The sequence below is a fragment of the Bos indicus genome, chromosome 10 (assembly GCF_029378745.1).
Source record: "Bos indicus isolate NIAB-ARS_2022 breed Sahiwal x Tharparkar chromosome 10, NIAB-ARS_B.indTharparkar_mat_pri_1.0, whole genome shotgun sequence".
NCBI classification, from domain to species: domain Eukaryota; kingdom Metazoa; phylum Chordata; class Mammalia; order Artiodactyla; family Bovidae; genus Bos; species Bos indicus.
In genome coordinates, this window is record NC_091769.1 from 25,808,338 (window position 1) to 25,832,638 (window position 24,301).

General features: G+C 36.5%; 1 protein-coding gene across 10 annotated transcripts in view; it reads left to right on the plus strand.

The window, feature by feature from the left end:
* Positions 1–24,301, plus strand: part of HNRNPC (heterogeneous nuclear ribonucleoprotein C) — a 45,192-nt gene that overhangs the window by 6,732 nt on the left and 14,159 nt on the right. For 8 of the 10 annotated variants that reach the window (XM_070797152.1, XM_070797153.1, XM_019968399.2 and 5 more), the window contains 3 exons: positions 17,839–18,116; positions 20,330–20,444; positions 21,247–21,294. In XM_070797152.1, the coding sequence (XP_070653253.1) occupies positions 17,876–18,116; positions 20,330–20,444; positions 21,247–21,294 (404 nt within the window). In that variant the 5' untranslated portion in view covers positions 17,839–17,875. The remainder of the gene's footprint in view (positions 1–17,838; positions 18,117–20,329; positions 20,445–21,246; positions 21,295–24,301) is intronic. The other 2 variants (XM_019968405.2, XM_019968408.2) reach the window with 1 other exon arrangement.

Here is a 24,301-nt window from a genome sequence, read left to right on the forward strand (position 1 = left end):
TTAAGAGTTCAGGAAAGGCTTTTAGAGAGTTAAGGCCAGGTTATAAAAATTTTAATACCGCGCCAAGGAATTTGTACTTGATCCAGAAACTGACGACTATTAAAAGATTCTGAATTGAGGAATGATATCAGATTTTCATTTTTAGAAATGTCATTGTAATAGCCATGAGGAAATGGCCGTAGAGGAGAATGAGATTGGAGTAGGTGATAAGTAAGAAACTGGAATAGAGGGAAGAATAATGAACTGGCTTTACTGGCCAGTTCACTGGGCAAATATCACTGCCAAAAGCAATGGTACTGGGATTAGGAACCAGTAAATTTAGGATTTGGTGGTGGCTGTGATACGGAGAGTGACAGATTTGGGAAGATTCCCAGCTTTCAAGTTAGAAATGTTGTTTATTAAACATTGGAGTGCTTATTCTGAAAATCACCATTAGGCTTGGGCATATACAGGTGAACAAAACATGCTGTCTCCTCCCCTCTTGAGTATTGTAGACCATTGAGAGAGAAGAGAATAGCACTTTCACAATCTAGATCCATGAAGGAAAAGAGATGATAGTTAAGGGAGCCAGATACAGATATGGCAATGAAAGGGTGCTGCCAGCAGAGAGACCTTAGGAGCTAAGTGTAAGTAGGACTAAAGACTAGATTAGAAGACCTGTTAAAATAGGCCACTGTCTATTCATCTCTTGAAGCAGATAGTAATCCTAGGCCTGAGGGCACTTGGCCCTGGTTTTACAAATAAGATTTCTTTGTGTGTATTAATGAACAAGAGTTTGAAGAGGATATTTAATTAGGCTTTAGGAAGTTAGTTATTTCTCTAACACCCCTGTTGAATCAGACCTGACATAATAGCTTTCCTATTTGAAAGGAAAAATGAAGTACAAAAACTTCAGTTTCTTGAAAGTGGTAAATGGGGAACTTACCATGTGTCCATTACTGTTAAAGTTCCTGTATTAATTATAACCTTATGTAAATATTACTGTCTTTTCACATTTCAGAGATGAGACTATTCAAGCACAGATTTGCATAATTTGCCCAAAGTTAGACATACCTAATAAATGTCAAGTGAAGCATGGATTCAACCCAGGCAGTTGAAACTATAGATATCAAGTCATAATCATACTAGACTGACTGTACATGACATGTGAAGTATTCTAGAAAAACATCTTTGATTAAAGTGCCTAAAACAAAAAACTGCTCTGGACTTCTGTTTTTAGCAAGTTTTAAGCAAAAAGTCACTGTTAAACTATTTTGTTCAGTTTACAACAGTTTAAATAGCATGACGTATCCAAGGTAGTTATTTGGGTAGATACAGGTTTGTAGTATGATTTTCAAGACTCTGGTTGTAGCAACATTCTTTAGGGAAATAAACAATTAACATTTAAAAGTGAGTTTCAGTTGGGAGAAAAAAAGTAATCATATAATTTATGGTTTTAAAAAATGTGTAACCCAGAGGGATTTACTAAATCCAGTGGTCCTTTTTCAGTCCCTATCAGTCTTGTTGGTATGATTTAACCAGTTGAGCTGCCACTTTTTGAAAATATTTTTTACGTAGCTTCCAGGTTTCATTCTCTTTCTGGCTATTCCTTCTCCCACTTAGCTCTGTGGTTCAGTTCTTCCACTTCACTTTTCTACTCATACTTCCCTGTGTCATTTCATTCAGTCACATGATTTTTTATACTGTCTATAAGCTGATGATGCCCAAACATGTATCACCAGCCTGGACTTCTCTTTATTGTCTCTATCCAGTTACCCAACTGACAGCTCCTGTGAGTGTACTTTTAAGTATATATCAGTTTAAAAGTCCAAAACTGGGCTCCTGCTGTTCTTCTCTCAAACCAGTTTCTTCTGCAGAGTGTTGCCATTTCAGTTAATGAAACTGGCGTTTTCAAGTTTACTTTGGTTAGCCATCCTTGACTTTTTTTTTTCTGTCATACCTCATCTTTGGCATTGTAGAAAACACTATCATTTCTGCCTTTTAATTCTAACAAGGATTCACCACTCATTCTGCTGTGACTTGATCCAATTTCAAGCCGTCATTTGTCTTTGGCAGATTATTACAATAGATTTATATTTCTTTTATACCTCTACCCCAGTGTGTGGTAGCTAGATTGATCCTATTAAAGTAATAATGTTTGACCTGAGTTTCTGGTTTGAAACTCACTTAATAGCTGCCTATTTCAGCATTCAAGTCAAAATTGTATTGTGATTTACAAGATGTGCTGTATGATCTGTTATGCACCTCCTCCTTGTTAATTGTATACTACTCTGCTTCAGCCACACTGGCCTCCTTAACTGAGATTTGAATATACTAAATGTTCCTACCTCAAAAGCCTTTTTTGGGTGGGGGTGGGGCGGGGGGGTGGTTCTTCCCCAGACAGATTGGATTGCTCAGTTCATTTTCGTTCTTACTCAAAAGTCATCACCTCTGTTGTTTTCTCTCATTTAGCCTTCTAATTTCTCTTTAACACTTTTCATCAGCTCACATATTATAGAAGTTTATTTTCTACTGTGTAAGATAGAAATATCTGGAAAGATGCACGTGAAAACATCATTGATGGATTACTTCTGGACAAGCGGGAAGGACTTAGGGTTAGAAGGAAACTTGCTTTGTGTGGTCAAAGACCATTATTGAGCAACACAACAGTATTTTGCTTCTAATTAAACCTAAAACTCCTTGTTGTCGATATACTTCAGCTCTTTGATTTTATGTCTGAATATAAAGAGCATAACTGGCTTCTGTGGTAGTTTAGTAAGTGACTTTTTTTAGTTGTAAAAGCAGCCTTAAATTAGGTTTGCCTGTGATGGAATGAGTCCCATTTGAGGATGTAGGCTGCTGTATTGCTGGTGATGGGGCTTTAATAAAAATTTGAGAGAACTTGGTCATTTTTTAAGGATTTATTCTCCACTGGGAATACATAGCCATTTTTAAGCAGTAGCCATAGGGAAGGAAATGGCAAGCCACTCCAGTATCCTTGCCTGGAAAATCTCATGGACAGAGAAGTCTGGTGGGCTGCAGTCCATAGGGTTGCAGAGTTGGGCATGACTGAGCGACTAACACTTATAGTAGATTAAGGGCTTCCTCTGTGACTCAGTGGTGAAGAACCTGCCTGCAAATGCAGGAGACACAGGTTCCGTCCTTGGGTTGGGGAGATCCCCTGGATTAGGAAATGACAATCCACTCCAGTACTCTTGCCTGGAAAATTCCATGGACAGAGGAACCTGGTGGGCTTCATCTATGGAGTCACAAAGAGTTGGACACGACTGAGCACACATGTAGTAGATGAAAGGGCATCTGAGTTTTTCTTCCTATCTAATCTGATTCCAGATTGACCTTTCTGAAATACTCTTCCTATTTATTGTTTACATTAACCTGTGGCTTTTGAGTTGGTTTCAGAACTAATATAGCTTCCTGGAAATTCATTGAACCAGTCTTAGGCTTTTCTAACTTGTCTGGAATAACATTTAGGAATAGTTGAATACATGTTAAATGAGAAATTTCCCTTAGTCCTCTTACTCAATTCTGAAAATTGTGTAACCATAGTGTGCTATAACTCCTTGAATTTTTAAATTTAAGGAAGTACAGTCTTTGCCTTAGTAGTTTTGTGATAACTTTAAAAAACTTTAGAGCTAAAATTGAGGTAATAAAGTGTTTTTTCCAAGGAAAAAATTTCCCTTGTTATCCTTGAAAGTTTGTTGGCTTCCTGTGTTGGAATTAACGGTTTGTGTTAAGATTTAGTTTTACTGAAACTAAAAAGGAAGACTAATCAAATGACTTGATTGATGTGAATTTTTAAAAGAAGTTACCCCCATCTTTATTTTGGCCTTAATCCAAATTAAGCAATGCATGCACATACAACATTTAGAAAATGCAATGGAGGCCCATCAAAAAGGCATACTTACCCATCCAGAATAAAAGTTTTGATGTGTCCTTTCAGACTTTTTTTTTTTGGTGTATGTATGCTTTTGAAAAAGTAATGTTCTACATATGACTCCTGTCTGTGGGATTTCCCAGGCAAGAATACTGGAGTGGGTTGCCATTTCCTCCTCCACGGGCTCTTCCTGACCCAGGGATTGAACCTGCCTCTCCTGTGTCTCCTGCATTGGCAGGCAGATCATTTACCACCGAACCACCTGGAAGGCCCCCTACATACGGCATATACATTTAAGTAGTCGTCTTTTTTTTTTCAGCATGAACGTAACATCAGTATAAAATGTTATTAGATACAGCTCTCCTAAAGATTATAATAACTGCATAGTATTACATTGCATACTTACGCAGTGTTTTTGCTTAACCAGTACTCTATTGTTGAGTTCTTACGTTTTTCCTTTTAAAAGCAATTGAATAGTCTTACAGCTAAGATTTTGTGAATAACTCTTAGTTATTTGCTTAGAATTAAGCCCTAGAAGTATAACTGTTCAAGAGCATGCATGTTTTAAAAGCTGCAGTCTAGGTTGCTCTCTGAAAAAGGTAAAAACAGTTTACTTAATGTAAGTGACCACTAATATTTGACTTCTAATTTTGTTAATTTCTTGAGTCTCTTTCACTGTGTTTCAGGGTTTGGTCCTGAAATTTAAATGTTCTTCATGTTTGATAAGTCTATTAATTGAAGAGTAAGAATGTTTAAAGAGTTAATACATTTTCTGAGTAAAAGGCTCCCACCAGGTTAATTGCTACGAACTTGTCTGGCTTTGGCAAATTTGGGGTAATCTTGTTTTAATCTATACCTACATCCATTCCCTTCCCTTCATGTTTTTTTTTTTTTTTAATTTTATTTTAAAACTTTACAATATTGTATATAAATAATTGATTTATTTCATCTATAGCTATTTCATTGTTTCTTTGAAAGATAAGGACTCTTATCACACAAAAACATGTAGTAAAATATATTTGAAGACCCTAAGGTGGTACTCTTTGAGGACTGAGTAAGGCATTCTCTAGGTGTGTTTTTTCTATGGGAATGGTAGCTTGGATGACTGTTTTTTTGCTTACGTGTTAAGTTTTGCTTATTCCTTCCTAGAATTTGGAAACTTCTGTTAATCAGAGATAAGTGTAAAATTTTGAGTGAGAAGCTTGGTAATGATTATCCTCATGTGTGATAAAATTTGAGTTTTCAGGCTAGCAAAAGATGGAATTTGCTGTATTCCATATACATTTTGGGCTTCCCAAGTGGCACTAGTGGTAAAGAACCTGCCTGCCAACGCATGAGACGTAAGAAACTCTGGTTCAATCCCTGTGTTAGGAAGGTCCCCTGGAGGAAGAAATGGCAATCCACTCCAGTATTCTTGCTTGGAGAATGCCATGGACAGAGCAGCCTGGCAGGCTATAGTCGATAGGCTCACAGACAGACACGACTGAAGCAACTTAGCACACATACACATTTTACTACTAAATTCTAGGACTGTGCTTTAGTTGCTTGGGTCTGAGAGATGGAGAATGATGTAGTAACTTTAAGTTGGGTTTCCCTATTAAAAATTATTTTGTTGTACCATCAGATCTTTTGTTCTCAATTCAGAAATCCGTGACAGTTTTTCATGTTTGATCACAAAACCTGACTTCAACTGACATGAGATTATTTATAGTCTTTGTTATATTTAGTGACTATGCTTATGTATTAATTGCAGAAATGTTAATGTATTATATCTGGTAACTGGATGCTTTCCCAGATCCCGCTCGCTGTTACATAGCAAAATTATAGTATTATCTTTGCAAAATCTGAAAAATCTTGATTTTTTTCCTAATGTGTCTCCTGGTGAGACTTTAAAAAGTTTATTTGTTGTTACTAAAGGCTCAGTTTGAGTTCACCGATAACATTGAAGCTTTCTACAAGATAATAAATGAAGTCTTACGTGTAAGTATTGTTGACCCTTGCTATTCAGACTATGATCCACAGCAATAGCATATCATTAATCATCATCTGGAAGCTTTTTAGAATTACAGAATACCATGTCCTACCCTTTCACTCCTTTTTATTACTTGGGAATTGGAAATTTTAATAGACTTTCTGATGAGTGTTTTTGCTCTTTGGGGAGCATAGTTGAGGGTCATAAAGTAGCCACATTTTATGTAAATTTGAGATAATGCAGTATTAAAGATGACTCATGTACAAATTTTGAATAATGACTCTTCCTAATTACAAATAGAATTAAAAATCAAGTAATTACCATCAGGCAATCTGAATAAATGGCTGAGCCACTTAAGCTAGTAATCAGATATACATGCCATCCTGAAATGTGTGTATTTTGAATTATCTGAGCTCTTAGGCAAATCATATGTAGTGTGACCAACGTGTAATTATTTCTTTGCAGTAAATGATAGCTGAAACATTTGAAAAATGTAACCTTGTAGGTCAAGGTGGCTCTGAAGTTATGACCATTTTTTCCTTTTCCCAGCTTTTGAGACATAAGAAAACAGAATAATGAATTTCTTTCACCTAGATTGCTATGTTTGCTTTTTCTCAAATGTTTTGCTGAAAACAGTCAAGATTTATTGGCCTTAGTGAAGTAATTCTTAATTCTTTTGCTGTGAAAAGCATTCTCTTACATACTCCTAATGCTTATAGATTCAGGAACTTTTTTTCAAATGGTTTAAAATATTCTGAGGAAACAGTTGTTGATGGGGAGTTTTCCTGTATAGAAGTTGTTTTAGTTAAGAATATGGTGGGTTTTTTAATGCTGTATTTTTTCCCCTACCCCCTAAAGTGTGATGTAATAACACTCATAGAATAGAGGTGACTTAACATTTAATGATGGGTGAGGAGGACGCATTAGGAGTATGGAATTAACTGATAGAAACTACTAAACATAAAATAGATAAGCAAGGATTTAACTGTTTAGTAAATACAGGTGGCATTGTGGGTGAAGAACCTGCCTGCCAATGCAGGTTAGATGTAAGAGATGGGGTTTCAATCCCTGGGTCAGGAAGATTGCCTGGAGGAGGGCATAGCAGCACATTTAACTATTTTTGCCTGGAGAATCCCATGGACAGAGGAGCCTGGCAGGCTGCATTGCATACTGTCGCATGAGTTGGACGTGACTGAAGCGACTAAGCACGTGTACACAGGGAATTATACCCAATATCTCTGTGTGTTGGGACTGCCAACAGACATAGAATGAGAAACACCAAATTACAGAATGCAACATCTAGTGAAAGTTTTGTTGTCCTAAAGATGCCCATTTCCTTGATTTTACATAGATCTGAATTTCATTAAGGAGGGGAAGCACTCAACTTTTCTAACTTCTGTTAAGAAATTTATAGAAAAACATTGATGACTACACCAAGCCATATAATCATTAAATTCCAGGGTAGCATGAAGCTATCTTTACAGAACGAAAAAATTAAGAACTGTTACAGTATTAAAGAAAAATTTGGAGAAAAGAGTATTCTAAAACCTCATGATCTTACCACATCCTGAGATGTCTAACACTTTAGTGTGTTGTCTTCTAGATAATTTATATATTGTGTATGCTTAACATCTTGAAAATCTCTTGGTATCAAGTTTTTTTTTTTATTATTATATATATTTTTGGCTGTGCCATGCAGCTTGCAGGGTCTTATTTCCCCAGCCAGGGATGAGCTTGTGCCCCCTCCAGTGGAAGTATGGATTCTTAACTGCTGGACTGACAGAATTCCCAATTAGTTATTTTTTTAAAGTTGCTGCTTGTTTCCAGTTAGACTGATGTACTGAAATTCATTTAGTTTCATATTATGTGTTTATTTTCCAATTTTTCACTGTAGTATGTCCACATCCTTGATTCCTTCAGATAAGTTCTCAGAGGTAAGATTATTGAGTCACAGAACATGCATGAGGTTTTTTTTTTTTTTTTTTTTTTTAAGAACATGTACAATTTTAAGGCTTTGATAAAATAGTCCACTTCTGAATATACCGTTACCTGTTCATACTGTCAGAAATAACGTGTGAAAATTTCAATTTAAAATATTTCTACTTGTTTGGTAGGTATAGTGTTTGGTTTAATTTTTAATCACCTTTTGTGTCCTTGTGTCTATGTCCCATTTTTTATTGGTATGTACCAATAATAGAAAATGATGTAGTAGTAAGAGCAGCTGCAGTGGCTACACTTGCTGTGTGCCAGGCACCATGTTCAGTGTTTTCTGTATCTTCACTTACACCTCATACCTATCCTTTGAGAAAAGTGCTTTCAACGATACTCATTTTATGATGGAAGAATCTGGTGTTTGAAAGGATTGGCTTTCCAGAGGGAAGTCCACACCACTTATGTGGTTAAGTTTGAAATTGGAATGTCTTTATTTTTTAATATACAGTATTAGCTTAAATTGTTGTGGACAAATACATATTGCACACATTCATCAGTTTTTTGCTTTTTAATGAGGGTATATTTTAGTATGGGGATGTCTCTTTCGTATTTTCTATTCAGGAAGTTCTCACGTCAAAGTTAGTTACTCCTTTAAATGTAGTTCAGTCACAATGGGCATGGCGTGACGGTGGGGATAGGTATCTTTGTATATACCTTTTCAGTTGAAATATTTTTTGAAATAGGGTAGTCTAAACTTTCATAGTTACTAACTTGGCTCTTAGAAGTAAACCTGGTTAGAGCTTTTCAGTATACAGAACATTCGCAGAAAGGTTTTTCAGTTGAGATTAATCTTATTAATTATCATTTCAAAACTAAAATACGGCATAAAAAAAACTTTTGAAAGAAAATTGTGTTAATCTTTGTTGTTCATTCGCTAAGTCATTTCTGACTCTTTGCAACCCCATGGACCGCAGCACACCAGCCTTCCCTGTCCTTCACTCTCTCCCACAGTTTGCTCAAACTCACGTACATTGAGTAGGTGATGCCATCCAGCCATCTCATCCTCTGTTACCTGTTTTCCTGGCTTTAATCTTTCCACCATTACAGTCTTTTCCAGTGAGTCAGCTCTTCTTATCAGGTAGACCGAGGAGTGGGTCTTCAGTGTCAGTCCTTCCAATGAATATTCAGGGTTGATTTCCTTTAGGATGGACTGGTTGGATCTCCTTGCAGTCCAAGGGACTCTCAAGAGTCTTCTCCAACACCACAGTTCAAAAGCATCAATTTTTCAGTGCTCAGCTGCCTTTATGGTCCAGCTGTCACATCCAAACATGACTACTGAAAAAACCATAGCTTTGATTATACGGACTTTTGTCAGCAAAATGATGTCTCTGCTTTTTAATATGCTGTCTAGGTTTGTCATAGCCTTTCTTCCAAGGTGCAAGCGTCTTTTTAATTTTGTGGCTGCAGTTACCATCCACAGTGATTTTGGAGCCCAAGAAAGTAAAATCTGTCACAGTTTCCACTTTTTCCTCTTCTGTTTGCCTTGAAGTGATGGGACCAGATGCCATGATCTTCCCTTTTTGAATATTGAGTTTTAAGCCAGCTTTTTCACTCTCTTCTTTCACCCTCATCAAGAGACTCTTTAGTTCCTCTTCACTTTCTGCCACTAAGGTAGTATCATCTGCATATCTGAAGTTGATAATTCTCCTGGCAATCTTGATTCCAGCTTGTGATGTTCAGTGTTTCTCATAATGTACTCTTCATGGAAGTTAAATAATCAGAGTGACAGCATACAGCCTTGACATACTCCTTTCCCAATTTGAATGAGTTTGTTGTTCATGCCCACTTCTAACTGCTGCTTCTTGACCTACATACAGCTTTCTCAGGAGACAGGTCAGATATTCCCATCTCTTTAAGAATTTTCCAGTTGGTTGTGATCCACACAGTAGCTCAGCTGGTAAAGAATCTGCCTGCAATGCAGGAGATCACAGTTAAATGCCTGGGTTGGGAAGATCCCCTGGAGAAGGGATAAGCTACCCACCCACTCCAGTATTCTTGGGTTTCCCTGGTGGCTCAGATGGTAAAGAATCCGCCTGCAGTGCGGAAGGCCTGGGTTGGGAAGATCCCCTGGAGAGGAAACAGCTACCCACTCCAGTATACTGGCCTGGAGAATTTCATCGACAGAGGAGCCTGATGGGCTACAGTCCATGGGGTCGCAGAGTTGGACAGGACTGAGCAACTTTGACTTTCACACAATCAAAGACTTAACATAGTATAGCTTTAGTGTGTTAATCTTACTAAACTTTAAAATGACGGATGAGCCCGCTTATAGTATGTTGAAAAAATCTGGAGAATTGGGAGAGACTGTTAATACTTCACACAACAAAGTTTGAAATTTTCTTCAGGTTGGAACCAAGGACTAAGAATTAGATAGAAGAGGATTAAATAGTATATGAAATGCAGAGTCTTGCACTTAACAATGAATTCTGCAGATATTGACAGTGCTAAAGATAACAGACATGATAGCATCTGGGTAGCATCTAGAATGTGGTTCAGAGCCTGTTAAGTTTTAGAATTGAGTATCTTTTTCAGGTTGTGAATTCCTTGACTTAAGTGGCAATTCAAGAAGTTTGATGATTAATCATCCTCAGAAGAATTTGGGGACATTGATCTATGTGATTTAGTTTTTTTTTGTCATTGAGGTCTGTTGCAGTATACTTTTACAGGAACAGTCTTTTATTATCATGAAATACTTATTAAAACTTGGAAACATGCAGAGAAAATATTTACTTAACAGCATCAGCACTCAGAGATAACTATTACCAATATTTTAATGTTTTGATCCATTTTCTTGTCTCATTAGCTATAGATATATCTAATCTCTATATATGTTTTATATTCTTTTAACATCTTTACCAGTATGTGAACTGTCTACAACATGTTTTTGTTAAAAAGCTAATCTTTTTTTACTTTGTCCAGGAATTTACAAAACATCTTTTGTTTCTCTTTAGATTCCAAAATAGGAATTTATTTAATGTCATCAGTTGCTTAATTAGTACAAATTTATTGACCTCCCTATTGCTTAGCACTTAGCTTTAATTAAGATTTTTTTTTTTTTTAAAGAGCTTTTTAAAAAATTAGTTTTTGCTGGAGTAGCTTTACAAAGGATTTTCAAATGAGCTTACAGAAACATATACTAGTTTTACTTAGTTACAGCAGTGTTAGTGCCAGTTTCCTCCTCTACCCCACTGGATGATCATTCTGCATATCTGACAGAAAAAACTGTTTTGGGGGGAACTGGCTCAAGAGTGTGTTGTGGTATGTATTTCTTTTCCATTTGCTGTGATAGGTTCTTTAAAAAAAAGAAAAAACTTGAACAGGTAATGTGTACTTCTGTAAAATAAGCCATTCTTGTCTCAGCCTTCCTGTTCTTGTTCTGGTAACAACTGTCTAAATGTACCGTGTTTGATCTGTGTCTTTCCCCCTCCTGAATGATACTAAAGTTACAGGCGTGATACTTGAGATGGGAACTGCAACAAGGCAAACATTGATTCAGTATTATCTCTTACACTATCTGCATTAAATTTCTCTTGTTTTCACAGAAAAGATCTCTTTCCCATGGTGTTGCTTTCTTAATCTTCCTACTCTTGAGGAGTCCTAACAAGTTGTGTTGTATAATGTCCCCACAGACTTGAAATCTGATTGTCCCTGTTGTATTGATTCAAGCCAAATATTTTACTAAGAATATTGCTTAGGTGACATACGTTTATTTCGTCAAATCAGGAAGCATATGTTAGATCACTTCATATAAGTGGTGACTCATTTCTATAGTAGTAGAGGTACTTTTTTTTTCCTTTTATAGTTAACAGTCAGTCATACTTGGAATCCATGTAAATCCTATTGTACTCTCAACAGTCTCTTCACCCAGTGCTTTTGCCATATATTGACAGTTGTCTGAATCAGTTCTTATATTGGTATAATCGTCACTGATTTAACAGGTTGTGGTCTGAGTCTTTTTCAATATACTTTTCTTAAAACACTTCTTCATGTTAACAGTTTATTATTTTATTCCCCTTTTTTGTTGCTCATAACTTTTGGGGGGACCATTTTGTCTTACTGTTTTGACAGTTATGATACTTCTGGCCTGTAGAGTGAGACTGGTCTACGTTTGTTTAGATGGCTGTGGGGTACCATTTTTACTTTTAATCTGTTTTTGTTTTTCAGTTTTAATATTTTTATAATTGGTTCTGGAAGTATAGTTGATTGACAGTGTTGTATTAGTTTCAGGTGTACAATGAAGTGATTCAGTTCCATGTAGTTTATCTTAAAATGGTCAATTTGGTGTTCTTGTGGCCTGAAAGTACCACCATGTGCTATTTTTTCATGTTAATAGTCTTTACATGATAGTCTTTACCTTGGGACTGTGTCTGTGGTTTGATAAATAATTAGCTTTGGGAATGAGCAAATTACAGTCCTTTGGTATCCTAGGAAGATTGATTCTAGGACCCTGGCAGATAACCAGATTCTGGGATGCTCAAGTCCCTTGTATAAAATGGTATATTTTATATACACCATTTGTGTATTTGCATATAATCTATACACATCCTCTCATATACTTTGTTTCTAGATTACTTATACTACCAAATATAATATTATAATTATATTAATAATACCTTAATGTAGTATAGTTGTAAAGAAAATACAATGTAAAAAAAGTAAATTTGTATGTTAATGCATATATATGGAACCTAGAAGAATAGTATAAATGGTCTTATCTTCAAAGAGGAAATAGAGACGCAGAGAACAAACATGGATACTATGGGGAAGGGGATGTGAACTGGTAGATTGGGATTAACATATATACACTACTATGTATAAAATAGATAACTAATGAGAACTTCCTGTGTAGCACAAGAAACCCTACTTGGTGCTCTGTGGTGACCTAAATGGGAAGGAAATCCAGAAAGGGGGCTCTTTGTACACGTTATGGATGATTCACTTTGCTACACAGCAGTGTAAAGCAACTATATTCCAAAAAAAGGAAAATCAGTATGTGTCAGAAGCACCAAACACAGTGCTTAGTGGGGTATTGTACATTACAGTTAATTCATTTAAAGACGGTGGCTGGCTGGCTGCTTGCATAAACAAAGCAGTACCTGCTCTGTGCCAGTTCATATATTCTACTGTTGAAAATGTTCTGAAAATAAAACATACCTGAGTTAAAAAAAAAAAAAAGTAAATATAGTGTAAATGTTATATAAATGGTGTGTAGCAAATTCAAGTTTGGGGTTTTGGAACTTATAAATTTTCCCCCATAATATTTTTTGATCCATGATTGTTTAGATCTACAGATGCAGAATCTGCAGATAGGGAGGGCCACCTGTACACTGGACAACTTTCTACAGACATGGGCAGTTTATTGTTGCCTGCTGAAGGAGGCCAGAGGGAAATAGTTGATGAATGCAGTGAAGACACATAGGAAGCAGAGAATATGATAGGGGTGGGGAAGAATAACAGGAAAGTAGTGTGAAAGGGACTTAAAGGGGCAAAATAGGAGCTTAAGTGTGTTAAAGGAAAGCAGTTCAGATCAGGTGATGTTGCTCTAAGTAGGCAGAGAAATTTATAGTATCTAAGAGGTACTGAGAAACTCTTGATAAGAAATTGTGAAAGACAGTGTGAGATAGGAAGTCTTTGGATTCAAGAAGATGGCTATCATTTAAAAAATTTGTCAACTCATTGCTGCCATCTAGTGACACTTTGTCTTTAAACTACTTCAGAGAAAGGAAATAGCATATTAGGCATATGGGAGTTGCACACCGTAACTCAAACTTCAAGATGAACAGTTGAAAATAAATAAAATTGACAGGTCAGCTTGTGTTCCAACTCCATTCCAAATCTACGTGATGTAGATTTCATGAGTTTTGGTATAGGATATGAGTGATGTGGTAGAATTGGTGATAGAAACACATTTCTGTATCCATGAATCTTGAGCAGTTCTTACCCTTCATAGAGCCACTCATTGCTTTTACTGCTTCAACATAAAACATAATCAAATGGACACATACATCCTTTGGTGTAATCAAGTAACTCAATATTCTTGGTTTTGACTTTTACTCACCAATCTTAGTAATTCTTTGATGATAAAAAATTGTGAAAATAACCTGGGGTGAAAAGATAGCAAGCACACACACATGTATGCATCTATTAAGTAGAGGTTTGAATTCTACCACCCTGTAACCTCTAGGGAAATACTCAATCTTTTTCCGTTTATACTGTGATGGGATTCTGCTTTTCTGGAAACCACTTGATGTCTGCTACTGAGTTGAAACAGTTCACAGAGTAACCAAAGAGTCAGTCATTCCAGAAATACTTCCCTATTTGGTTTTAATCTTTGAAACTAATTTTAGGAAAGAAATTGATTATGGTGTGTTTTTTATTCTATGTGCTTTTATTTACTTACAATCTTTAAAAAGTTAGGAGAAATTGACTTGTCCGATAAGGGTGACTCCAAAATGTAAACTTCTGTGACCCATGAGGCACCCTCAAATACACTCATTTAGATCTATTTCGTTTCTATTTGTCTTTAAAACAAAAAAAAACCCAGCTTAATGAATTATTATAAAGCAAAAGCCCTGTAGCATCTACTCAGGTTGAGAAAATAGAACTTTGCCAGCAAGGTTTATAGTTTGGAATGATTCTGTGGCAGTCCAGAAGTAAATGGAGTATATTTAAGGAAAGAAAATGTGATTCAGTGATTTTACACCCATTGAAACTGACAGATACAAAGGACACAGGCAAACTGTTACTAAAGTTGCAGGAACTGATAAAACTATTTTCAAGCTGTTTCTAAATAATAATGTTAAGGATAAGCTTGAGTTACCATTAATCCCTAGAGAGATCTGGTAGAATTTTTAGCATGAATAACATTACAAAAAGATACTACTACTTGAATATAACCTTGCAGAAGTGTCACACGTGAGTCTGATCAAACCTTTGGTCACAGCTTCCAATTTCTGAAAATACGAAATATGTGGAATTATGCTAAAGGTATGAAATTTTAAAAAACTGCAGGACAAATGCTCAAGATTCTTCAACAGATAAATGTTAAAGGGGAACTTATCTAAAAAGAGCATTAAAAGACATCAAATCTGTATCAGTGGGTAAGAGTATTACTACCCAGGGCTACACATTAGGTAGTAGAATTATTTTAAAAGGAAGAAAGTGATTTTACTGTGAAGTTAGTAGTTTTAGGAGGAGGAGGGAAGGGATTGAGAAAGGAATGCACATGGGGCTTCTAAGTATTGAGATTCTGTAGAGACTTGAGCTGCGTTAGCACCTATGGACAGTTTTACTGCAGTACCTTGTACTCACCCACTGTTGACTCAGGCAAGACCCTCCCTGTTGAAACTGCTTTTCCTAACATTTGTTCTTTTCCTTTCCAGTACATACTACCTGGATATTTTGATGTTCTTCAGTTTTCTGGCACTTCTAGGCGCCTAGTTACTTCTTCTGCTTCTCCCACAGTGATATATAACATGCATGTTAGCTTCTGACTTGCCCTTACCACTGTGCATTATGGAGTTTTGTTTGGGATGCATTGACACAAAGTTGTATTCTGTATGCTCTTCATAGGTTTTTGCTTTACTCACAATTAATTTCTTCTTCTTAAACTCAAGGAGAGGGATTTACCTGGTGGTCCTGTGGTTGAGAATCTGCTTTCCAGTACAGGAGCCTGAGTTTGTTCCCTGGTCGGGGAACTGGAAATGACCCCACATGCTGCAACTAAGATTTTGCAGACCACAACTAGAGATCCTATATGCTGGGGCAGAGATCCAAGATCCTGCCTGCCACAAATAAATAAATACTAAAGAAGAAACTCAGGGAGCTTTTACCTGGATTTATCACTTGTGTGTATATATATGTGTGTGTGTGTGTGTGTATATATTTTTTGTGAAAAAATTTGCTGAAAACTGGCTTATGTCTCCACTTAAAATAATAGCAAACCTTAAGAGCCACGCAGAAGTATTATTTGAAACCAGTTAGGCCTCTTAGAGAAGGCAACGGCACCCCACTCTAGTACTCTTGCCTAGAAAAATCCCATGGACGGAGGAGCCTGGTAGGCTGCCATGGGGTCACGAAGAGTTGGACACGACTGAGCGACTTCACTTTCACTTTTCACTTTCATGCATTGGAGAAGGAAATGGCACCCCACTCCAGTGTTCTTGCCTGGAAAATCCCAGGGACGGGGGAGCCTGGTGGTCTGCTGTCTACTGGGTCACACAGTCGGACACAACTGAAGCAATTTAGCAGCAGCAGCAGCAGGCCTCTTAGTAGGTTTCTGTTTTGATTCCTCTTGGAGTTGTAAGGCTTTTTGGTGTTCCTGCTTAAGTTGAAAGGCTGTTAGTGGTTCTGAGTAGCCACTGTTAGGTTAATTTTTACTGCTGAGTGTCAAAAAAAATTGTAAAGATACAATTTAGAAACTCCAATAAAGGCAGGCTGTTTCCTGAATTTCAGAAGGCTAGGAGCTTTAAAGTTTTAGACTCAGTATGTGTGTGAAAAGACAAGATATTTGAAGGGTCAGAATGGTAGTGGTCATGTGTAAATGTTATACCATCTTTTTTTTTTTACATGTATATAAGACCTTTACATAATCCACAAGAACTAGTTTGTCATTTTCTTCTTGAGGATTGGAAAGTTATGGCACCCCACTCCAGTACTCTTGCCTGGAAAATCCCATGGGCGGAGGAGCCTGGTAGGCTGAGTCCACAGGGTCGCAAAGAGTCAACGCGACTGAGCGACTTCACTTTCACTTTTCACTTCCATGCATTGGAGAAGGAAATGGCAGCCCACTCCAGTGTTCTTGCCTGGAGAATCCCAGGGACGGGGGAGCCTGGTGGGCTGCTGTCTATGGGGTCTCACAGAGTCGGACACGACTGAAGTGATTTAGCAGCAGCAGCAGCAGCAGCAGACACTGCTATTCAGTACCTTTCAAGGGGTTAAATGGGAAACAACCTTAAGAATGTTATTCTAAATCTAGGGTAGATCCCATCTTAAGCCCTGTTTAACTTTGGTGGTTGGAGTGGGAAGGAGCAGAAGATGAAAAGCTGATAGAAAAGTTAAAGAATATCAAAACATCTTGCACTTTAAAAGACCTAAAATGATTTCGTGAATCGCCACATGGTTACAGACTATGCCTCTGTAACATATATAAAAATAATTTTTGTTTTGAAATGGTCTGAGCAAAGTTGTGTTTTCTTCCTTAACTGCTTCTGGTTCTTTTTTGATTAAGGCAGTGTTCTACCTTCTAGTTTTATCATCATCACCATCCAGCATTATTAAATGTCCTAGCTATATTTTGTACTGTTTTTACATAAAGAATCATAACGTTCTGTAAAAATGATATTGATATTTAAGTATCTGTTGGATGCTATAAATCAATCAAAGTACCTGGAAATAGGTTATTTCCAGAGTGAATGAGTTGGTTCTATTTATTGCCTTCATATAATAAAGTTAATTAAACTTTAAGGGCAGAGTGTCACTTGTCCACATTCATCTAGCTAAAGAATAGTTTGTGGGCAGAAACTGGAGTTCTTTATGTGGCAATGAGTGAGACTCAATAAAAGCAACATGCAAAAAGGTGGAGTTATTGATAGATGGCAAGGGATGGTTCGATTAGCATGACTGGGACAGTGAAAAACAGAAATTTATGGTAGAGAGATTAGGTTCTGATTTGCTTGAGGAATTTTAAATAGTGAAGTCACTTGGGATTAATAATTTCCAAGAGGATTGTGTGTATTATGTGAAGAGGAATTTTCCCCCCTTGAAGTGATACTCTAGCAGGAATATATTACAGAAGAGGAGGTTGAATTTCTATAAGGATATATATTCATGGGCTCAAGTCTCTGAATACTAATAAACTTGATGCTGTGAGATCCATTTTGTTTAAGTTGACTGATAACTGTAGGTAGAATGGTTCAAAATAAGAGTAGAACAGGTTTTTACCAAGGATTATTTTGTTTTTAGCATCTTTTCACCTGAATGCATTTTTTTCCCCTCTCAGTTTTTCAGCTTTGTGAGGCACCATATCATCAAAGACAATGGCCAGCAATGTTACCAACAAGACGGATCCTCGCTCCATGAACTCTCGTGTATTCATTGGGAATCTCAATACCCTTGTGGTCAAGAAATCTGACGTGGAAGCAATCTTCTCAAAATACGGCAAAATCGTGGGTTGCTCTGTTCATAAGGGCTTTGCCTTCGTTCAGTATGTTAATGAGAGAAATGCCCGGGCTGCTGTGGCAGGAGAGGATGGCAGAATGATTGCTGGCCAGGTTTTAGGTAAGATCTGTGTTGAATTAATTTTTCATTGATTATGTAATTCAGATCTGGAAGTTTTTCTGTTCATGTTTTCTTTCTCTTTCTCTCCCTCTCCATAAAAGCTGTTCGTCAGAGAGGTGTTCTGCGTGTTATGTCTGACATCAGCCTAATAAAAATTAAAAATCAGGTTTATAGGTCTAAAGAGAATTTTAGACCTATAAAATCTTACCATTTGGTGTAGTAGAAACTGGATAACCCTTAGTTGGCAGTCTTGAGTAAAGTAGGAGAGAGAGGAACAATACTTCATAAGGTACTTTTGCTGCCTAAAATGTCTGTGTCATTTTGAACACAGTCGACTGGGTAAAGACAACAGAGCTTAGTCATGTGCTCTAGAGTCAGATATATGTTAGGGCCTTATAACTATGTGTTGGGCAGCCTACATAGCTTTTCTTTGTTAAAATGTGTGTGTGCGTGCATGCGCTACCTCGGTTTATTATCTATTCCTGAAGGTAATACTACTATGTGGTTGTCAAGAGAATTTAGATAACATGAGAGGATTAATTGAGGTGATTCATAATAAAAGGTTGTCTTATTTTAGTTCCCCAGTAGGGTTCGCCTCTGATCTAGCATGTTGAAATTTTTGAGAAATGAGATCTGAGCTCTATTCAGACAATTTATATTCTAAACTTGAGATCTCATTACATATGTTTCAGTCCTTTGCAAATTGTTGTTTGAAACTTGAGATATCTCATCTTTGGCCAGTGGATAGATCACCTTTAAGTTGGTTCCTGTGTCCTTGAGACCTTACTCTTGTGATACTACATTTCTTCTTGCTTACTGCACCACAGGATATTCTGGGTCATCTGTGTATCTTATAAGAGTGTTGGCTCCTTTTAATGGGAGTTATTTGGAAACCCACTCCCTGTATACTAGGAGTGTTTATTGAATTTTAATTGCATCTTGTTAGTTTCAGTGGGCAGAATAGGGGACACTTAGGTTTTTAAGAAAACAAAACGTCAGATTTTTATGTGCACATTGTGCCACAGCCTCAAGCAATCATATCTCTGTTTTTATCAAAATTACTCGATTTTGGATATTGACTTAATACAGTTTTCCCTTGATGGAATAATACATGTTTGAACTGCATGGATTCACATCTACATGGATTTTTTTTTTTTAATGTGTATTAACATTACTACAAGAGCATTGGTAGAATCCCAGTGCAAAACCACAGATAATGAAGGGCCAACTGTAAATTTATATGCAGATTTTCCACTATACAGAGGGTCAGGGCCCTAACTCCCACGTTGTTCAAGTGTCAACTGTACTATAGTTTAGAATATCACGAAATAATTCTATGAGGTTGTAAAATCAGTTGGATACACAATGTAGTTAACCTTGTTACTACATTTTTTAAACTGCTTTAAAAAAGCCTACCTTTAGTTTTATAAAATCTTACGATTCCAGAGTCAAAACTGTAAAAGTAGGGTTGTTACAAACATTAATTACTAAAAATTAGAAATGAGTTTAGTGAACTAAGAACTCTGAAGATTATTCATAAATGTAATGGTGTTTAGCAGATAAGACAATGTACTTAAAAATCTTTTTCCAGTGGTCACTTGATGAACTGAGTTTTGGAGAGCTGGCTAGCTTTTATTTAATTGTTTTTTTGAGAAATTATCTCATCTGTTAAAATATTTGGGGGAACATGAATTCTTTGATAGGTAGTGGGTGGCATGGTGAGTGACTGGGCAGTTTGGCATAGATGTTTTAAAAATTATGTTGTATAAGGAAACTAGAATTGTTTTCTTTCGATTCTTTGCCTTGGAGTGTGTGCATGCATATGAAGATTTACTTTTATAACTGTTTACTTATAAGCAGTTCACTGTACAGTGTTTATTTTTTAATGCAACTTTTCAGTTTATCCTATTTGTAAGGAGAATAAAAATCCCCAGTTTCTCATTGAGGTGTTCAAGTCGAGGGTAAAAGGTATTAAAGGTACTTCATGTGTTTTGCATTTCTGTTTTGTTGTTACAGAACAGAGGACAAAGAAATGGAGGATTAAGTCCTAACCTTGTAAAAAAAATCTTGAGCATATTTTATATAACAAGGAAAGATGAGATACATCATTTGACTTTTGTTAATTATATGGCCATGTACACTCTAGAAAGGTGCAGTTTGAGACACCTCCCTCCCAACAGAGTTGTCAATAAAGTTTTTTTTTCCTCCCCCAGATATTAATCTGGCTGCAGAGCCAAAAGTGAACCGAGGAAAAGCAGGTGTGAAACGATCTGCAGCGGAGATGTACGGGTCAGTACCAGAACACCCTTCTCCGTCCCCTCTACTCAGGTCCGGAACTTTATTATTTATAACTGCATTGTGTCCATCAGTGGGCATCTTCTCTATCTGTTTTCTGGATGTGGGGAGGGTTAACTGTAGTATGTTTTATGTATGTGAAAGGACTGCTTTATTAATTTTGTGTTAATAGGCTTCATTTTACCCCATTTCCCAGAAAGTTGTTGGAATTCCTGAGATTTTTTACTATTAAAGAGTAGTTTGTTATTTAAAGTGTTAGTTGCTCAGTTGTGTCTGACTCTCTCGTGACCCCATGGACTGTAGCCTGTCGGGCTCCTCTGTCCAATGGGATTTCCCAGACAAGAATAGTGGAGTGTGTTGCCATTGCCTTCTCCAGGGAATCTTCCTGACCAAGGGATCAAACCCAGGTCTCCTGCATTGCCAGCAGATTGCTTAGTATCTGAGCCACCAGGGAAGCCCTACTAGTATAAATTAAATTCCTTCAAAAGGAGTTACTTAGCTTCCGAGAAGCTGGGGAGGGAGTAAGAAAGGGAAAGAGGATGACATAAGAATGTTTAATCTACTATTGTGTTTTTCCATATTCTTATTTTAGCTCTTATGTGTTGTCATTTTAGCAATCTTATGGCTAAATTTGTAGTTTGGCCACTGTATGTCCAGTGGCCTAAAGTGGTTGGAATTTAGTGATCTGTTGCTTAATGATTGGGCATTAGTCCGTGCTAATCTTGTTGATCTATTTGTTGGGTTGGTTTAGGGTGGGGTTTTTTTTTTTTTTTTTTTTTCCCATCTGCTGTTGTCAACAGCTCCAAATTAATCCTCTTTGGTATTTGTTTTTCAGCTCATCTTTTGACTTGGACTATGACTTTCAACGGGATTATTATGACAGGTATGTTTAAGATGTTTTCTCTTCCAATTAGAGGCTGTCTAGTGAGAATCATTTATTTTTCTATTTTGTGGTAATGTTCTATTTTGTAGTAACGAATAACAAACATGTTTTCAAATAAAGCCCCCTCTTTTCTGTCAGAACATAATGAAAAAAAAGTGTGTTGTTCAGTCGTGTTTGACTCTTAGTAGCCCCATGGACTGTAGCCATCCAGGCTCCTCTGTCCATGGAATTCTCCAGTCAAGAATATTGACTGGAATGGGTTGCCATTCCCTTCTCCAGGGGATCTTCCTCATCCAGGGTCTAACCCAGGTCTTTCACATTGCAGGCAGATTCTTTACCATCTGAGCCACCAGGAAGCCTAATGGAAAAATAACTTCTGCAAATCATTAGACTAGATAAGGGTTATTTTTTTGTTGATTTTATAGAACCAGTTTATATATATACTGACAAAGCATATGGAGACATGACAGGGCAAATGTCCAATATTTTCTGGACTAACACTTTTTCTTGACAAGTCAGTTTTTTGTTTTAATTTGTGCCACATAAATGTAAGGACTGACTTGCCTAATGATAAGTGGAGCAGTCTCATGTTCTCTATTATTTTTTTTGCATATTAGCTACTTAGATTTGCATTGTAGACGATTACAGCAAAACTATAAAAAAAAGATTCCTTAAAATTTCAGTAATCTTTAAGCAAACCAACCAATGCAGAATAGGATACAATAAGCATAGGTAATGAATTTACAATGCAGTATTGTAGATTGAAGATGATGATACAGTTTTAAAAGGCAGAGGGATTGGAATAATGGTTTCTTATGCCTCCAGAATAGCATTTATATTTGAAAAATCATGAGAAAGTTGATATAGATGCATCATCTCATTCTAAGTAAGGTTGGGAAAGGTTGTTTTAAGTGATGAATTTTGAAATTGAGTAAAAGAGATAGCAAGGAATAATGAAAACACTGAGATGTTTACAGAAATACTTTCATATGTCTTACCACTGCTATTTGGTCTTAAAAATTGATAACAACACCACTGTTGGCCTCACTAGTTTTTCAAGAGTGAGAGAATACCTTTAGTTGTTAATCTGTATTACTTGGTATTATAGAGTGACAGTGAAAAGTAATGTTTTTGACCTTCCATTCTAAACTTGGCCAATAAAAAAAGATTTCTGATGACTGAGTAACCAAACAGTGGCTTAATGAAGAGCTCCTTCAAATATATACTGAGGTCTAGTAGGGAAAACAAGCATGTTTACTTAAGAATGGAAAAACTTAGGAAAATGGTAGTATCAGTTTTCTCGGAAGTCATCCTGAAGATACTTTGTTCACAAGGTTAAGATATTTATTATCCTTAGTAACATCATAAATTAGATTCTTTAAAAGAAGATGGGAAATTGGCTCTGAGATGTGCTGAAAGCTCTGTGTCCTGTTATATAAGTGGGGGTTAAATCAGTCTGCTTAGTCACACCATTAAGAACATGAAATTCACATGAATATTTTAAGACATACATTTGGCATTTCTACTGCCTATTGTTACATTAGGGCTGCGGCTGATAGAGGAATCCAAAGGCTTAGTCACTTAGCAGAAAGGATTATGACCAGAGTCATATATCACTTCAGTTTTCTTATCCCTAAAATGATAATGCCTACTAATAGAGTTGTTATGAAGGCTAAGGAAATGTGGGCAAAGGTTGCATTATGTATAACCCTCAAATACTATTACGCTTCAGTTAATCAAGAATTAATCTTGGGTTTCCCTGGTGGTTGGGTGGTACCTACAAATGCAGGAAACATGGGTTCAGTGCCTGGTCTGGGAAGATCCCACAGGCTGCAACATTAACAGTGACATACATTATTGCTTCTGCATATATTGTTGACTCCCTTCATATTAAAATGAAGGGAATCATGGACACCCCACCATTCCTTTCCACAAAATCTAACGTCTCTAGCATGCAGTTCCTTATGTGACAGAAGTCTAAACTAATGCATAGTGAAATGAAGACTGGTGTTTATCTTGACATGTTTTTTAGTAGTTATTTCAAGTTTTTTGTTTACTAATATAGAACATTTTAATTTATATAAGAAAGTAGTATATCAGTGTAAGTTAAAGACTGCTTTTATAAGCATAATGACATTTTATAACCATAATGACAATACCACTTATACTTAAGATTGGAAGATTCCTTAATCATCCAAGTTTTCCAGACTTGATTTTGCAGGTTGTATTTTATGTTGTTTAGCATGTTAACGTGTCATCTGTATTTCCTCTGAACTAGTGGGGTAGATTTGGAGCCTAGTTCAGATTCAGGTTGTTTTCTTCTTTTCTTTTTTTGACATAGGGGAGGTCGGAGAGGAGACCAGAGTATTTCATTAAAGGTATTATGCAATTTAATCATCATTACCCTGACTTTTGTCAGAAACTTTAGGAATGTAAGCATTAGGTGTTTCTTGAGGAGATACATTTTTGATATCAGGGAGTAGGTGATTAATGACATTTTGTTAGGGGAATTAGAGTGATTTTTATTTTTGCTTGGGTTTTCATGGGTTTTGATGCACAAATTCCAAAGATTGTAAATACTTTTCATACTGGAGAATGATCAAACGTTAAAATTTGAGTCACTTATATATTAGTATATGCTATCTCTGAGGAGGCAACAGAGGATTGGATTCTACAGTCTTAATGCAAATTACTTTTTCATAAATTATGTAAATTAGGCCTGTCATTTTATTTGTTCTTAAGGCCATTTCTGATATAATATGTGTTGGAAGTTCTTAAGTGAATTTAACATAAACTACCAATGTGTGTGAGACTATCATTTTAGATATTTGTTAATGTTACTCAGATACACTGTCAGCTCTTTCAAATGGGCTATAAACTGTCATACGTAGTTTATAATTACTCAAAGATTTGTTAACACATTTTTTCTGGTAGGAAGACAAGCCCCAAAGTAGCTTTCTGATTTAGGGTGACTACTCATGGTAGGGGCTGATGGGCATGCTCAGTC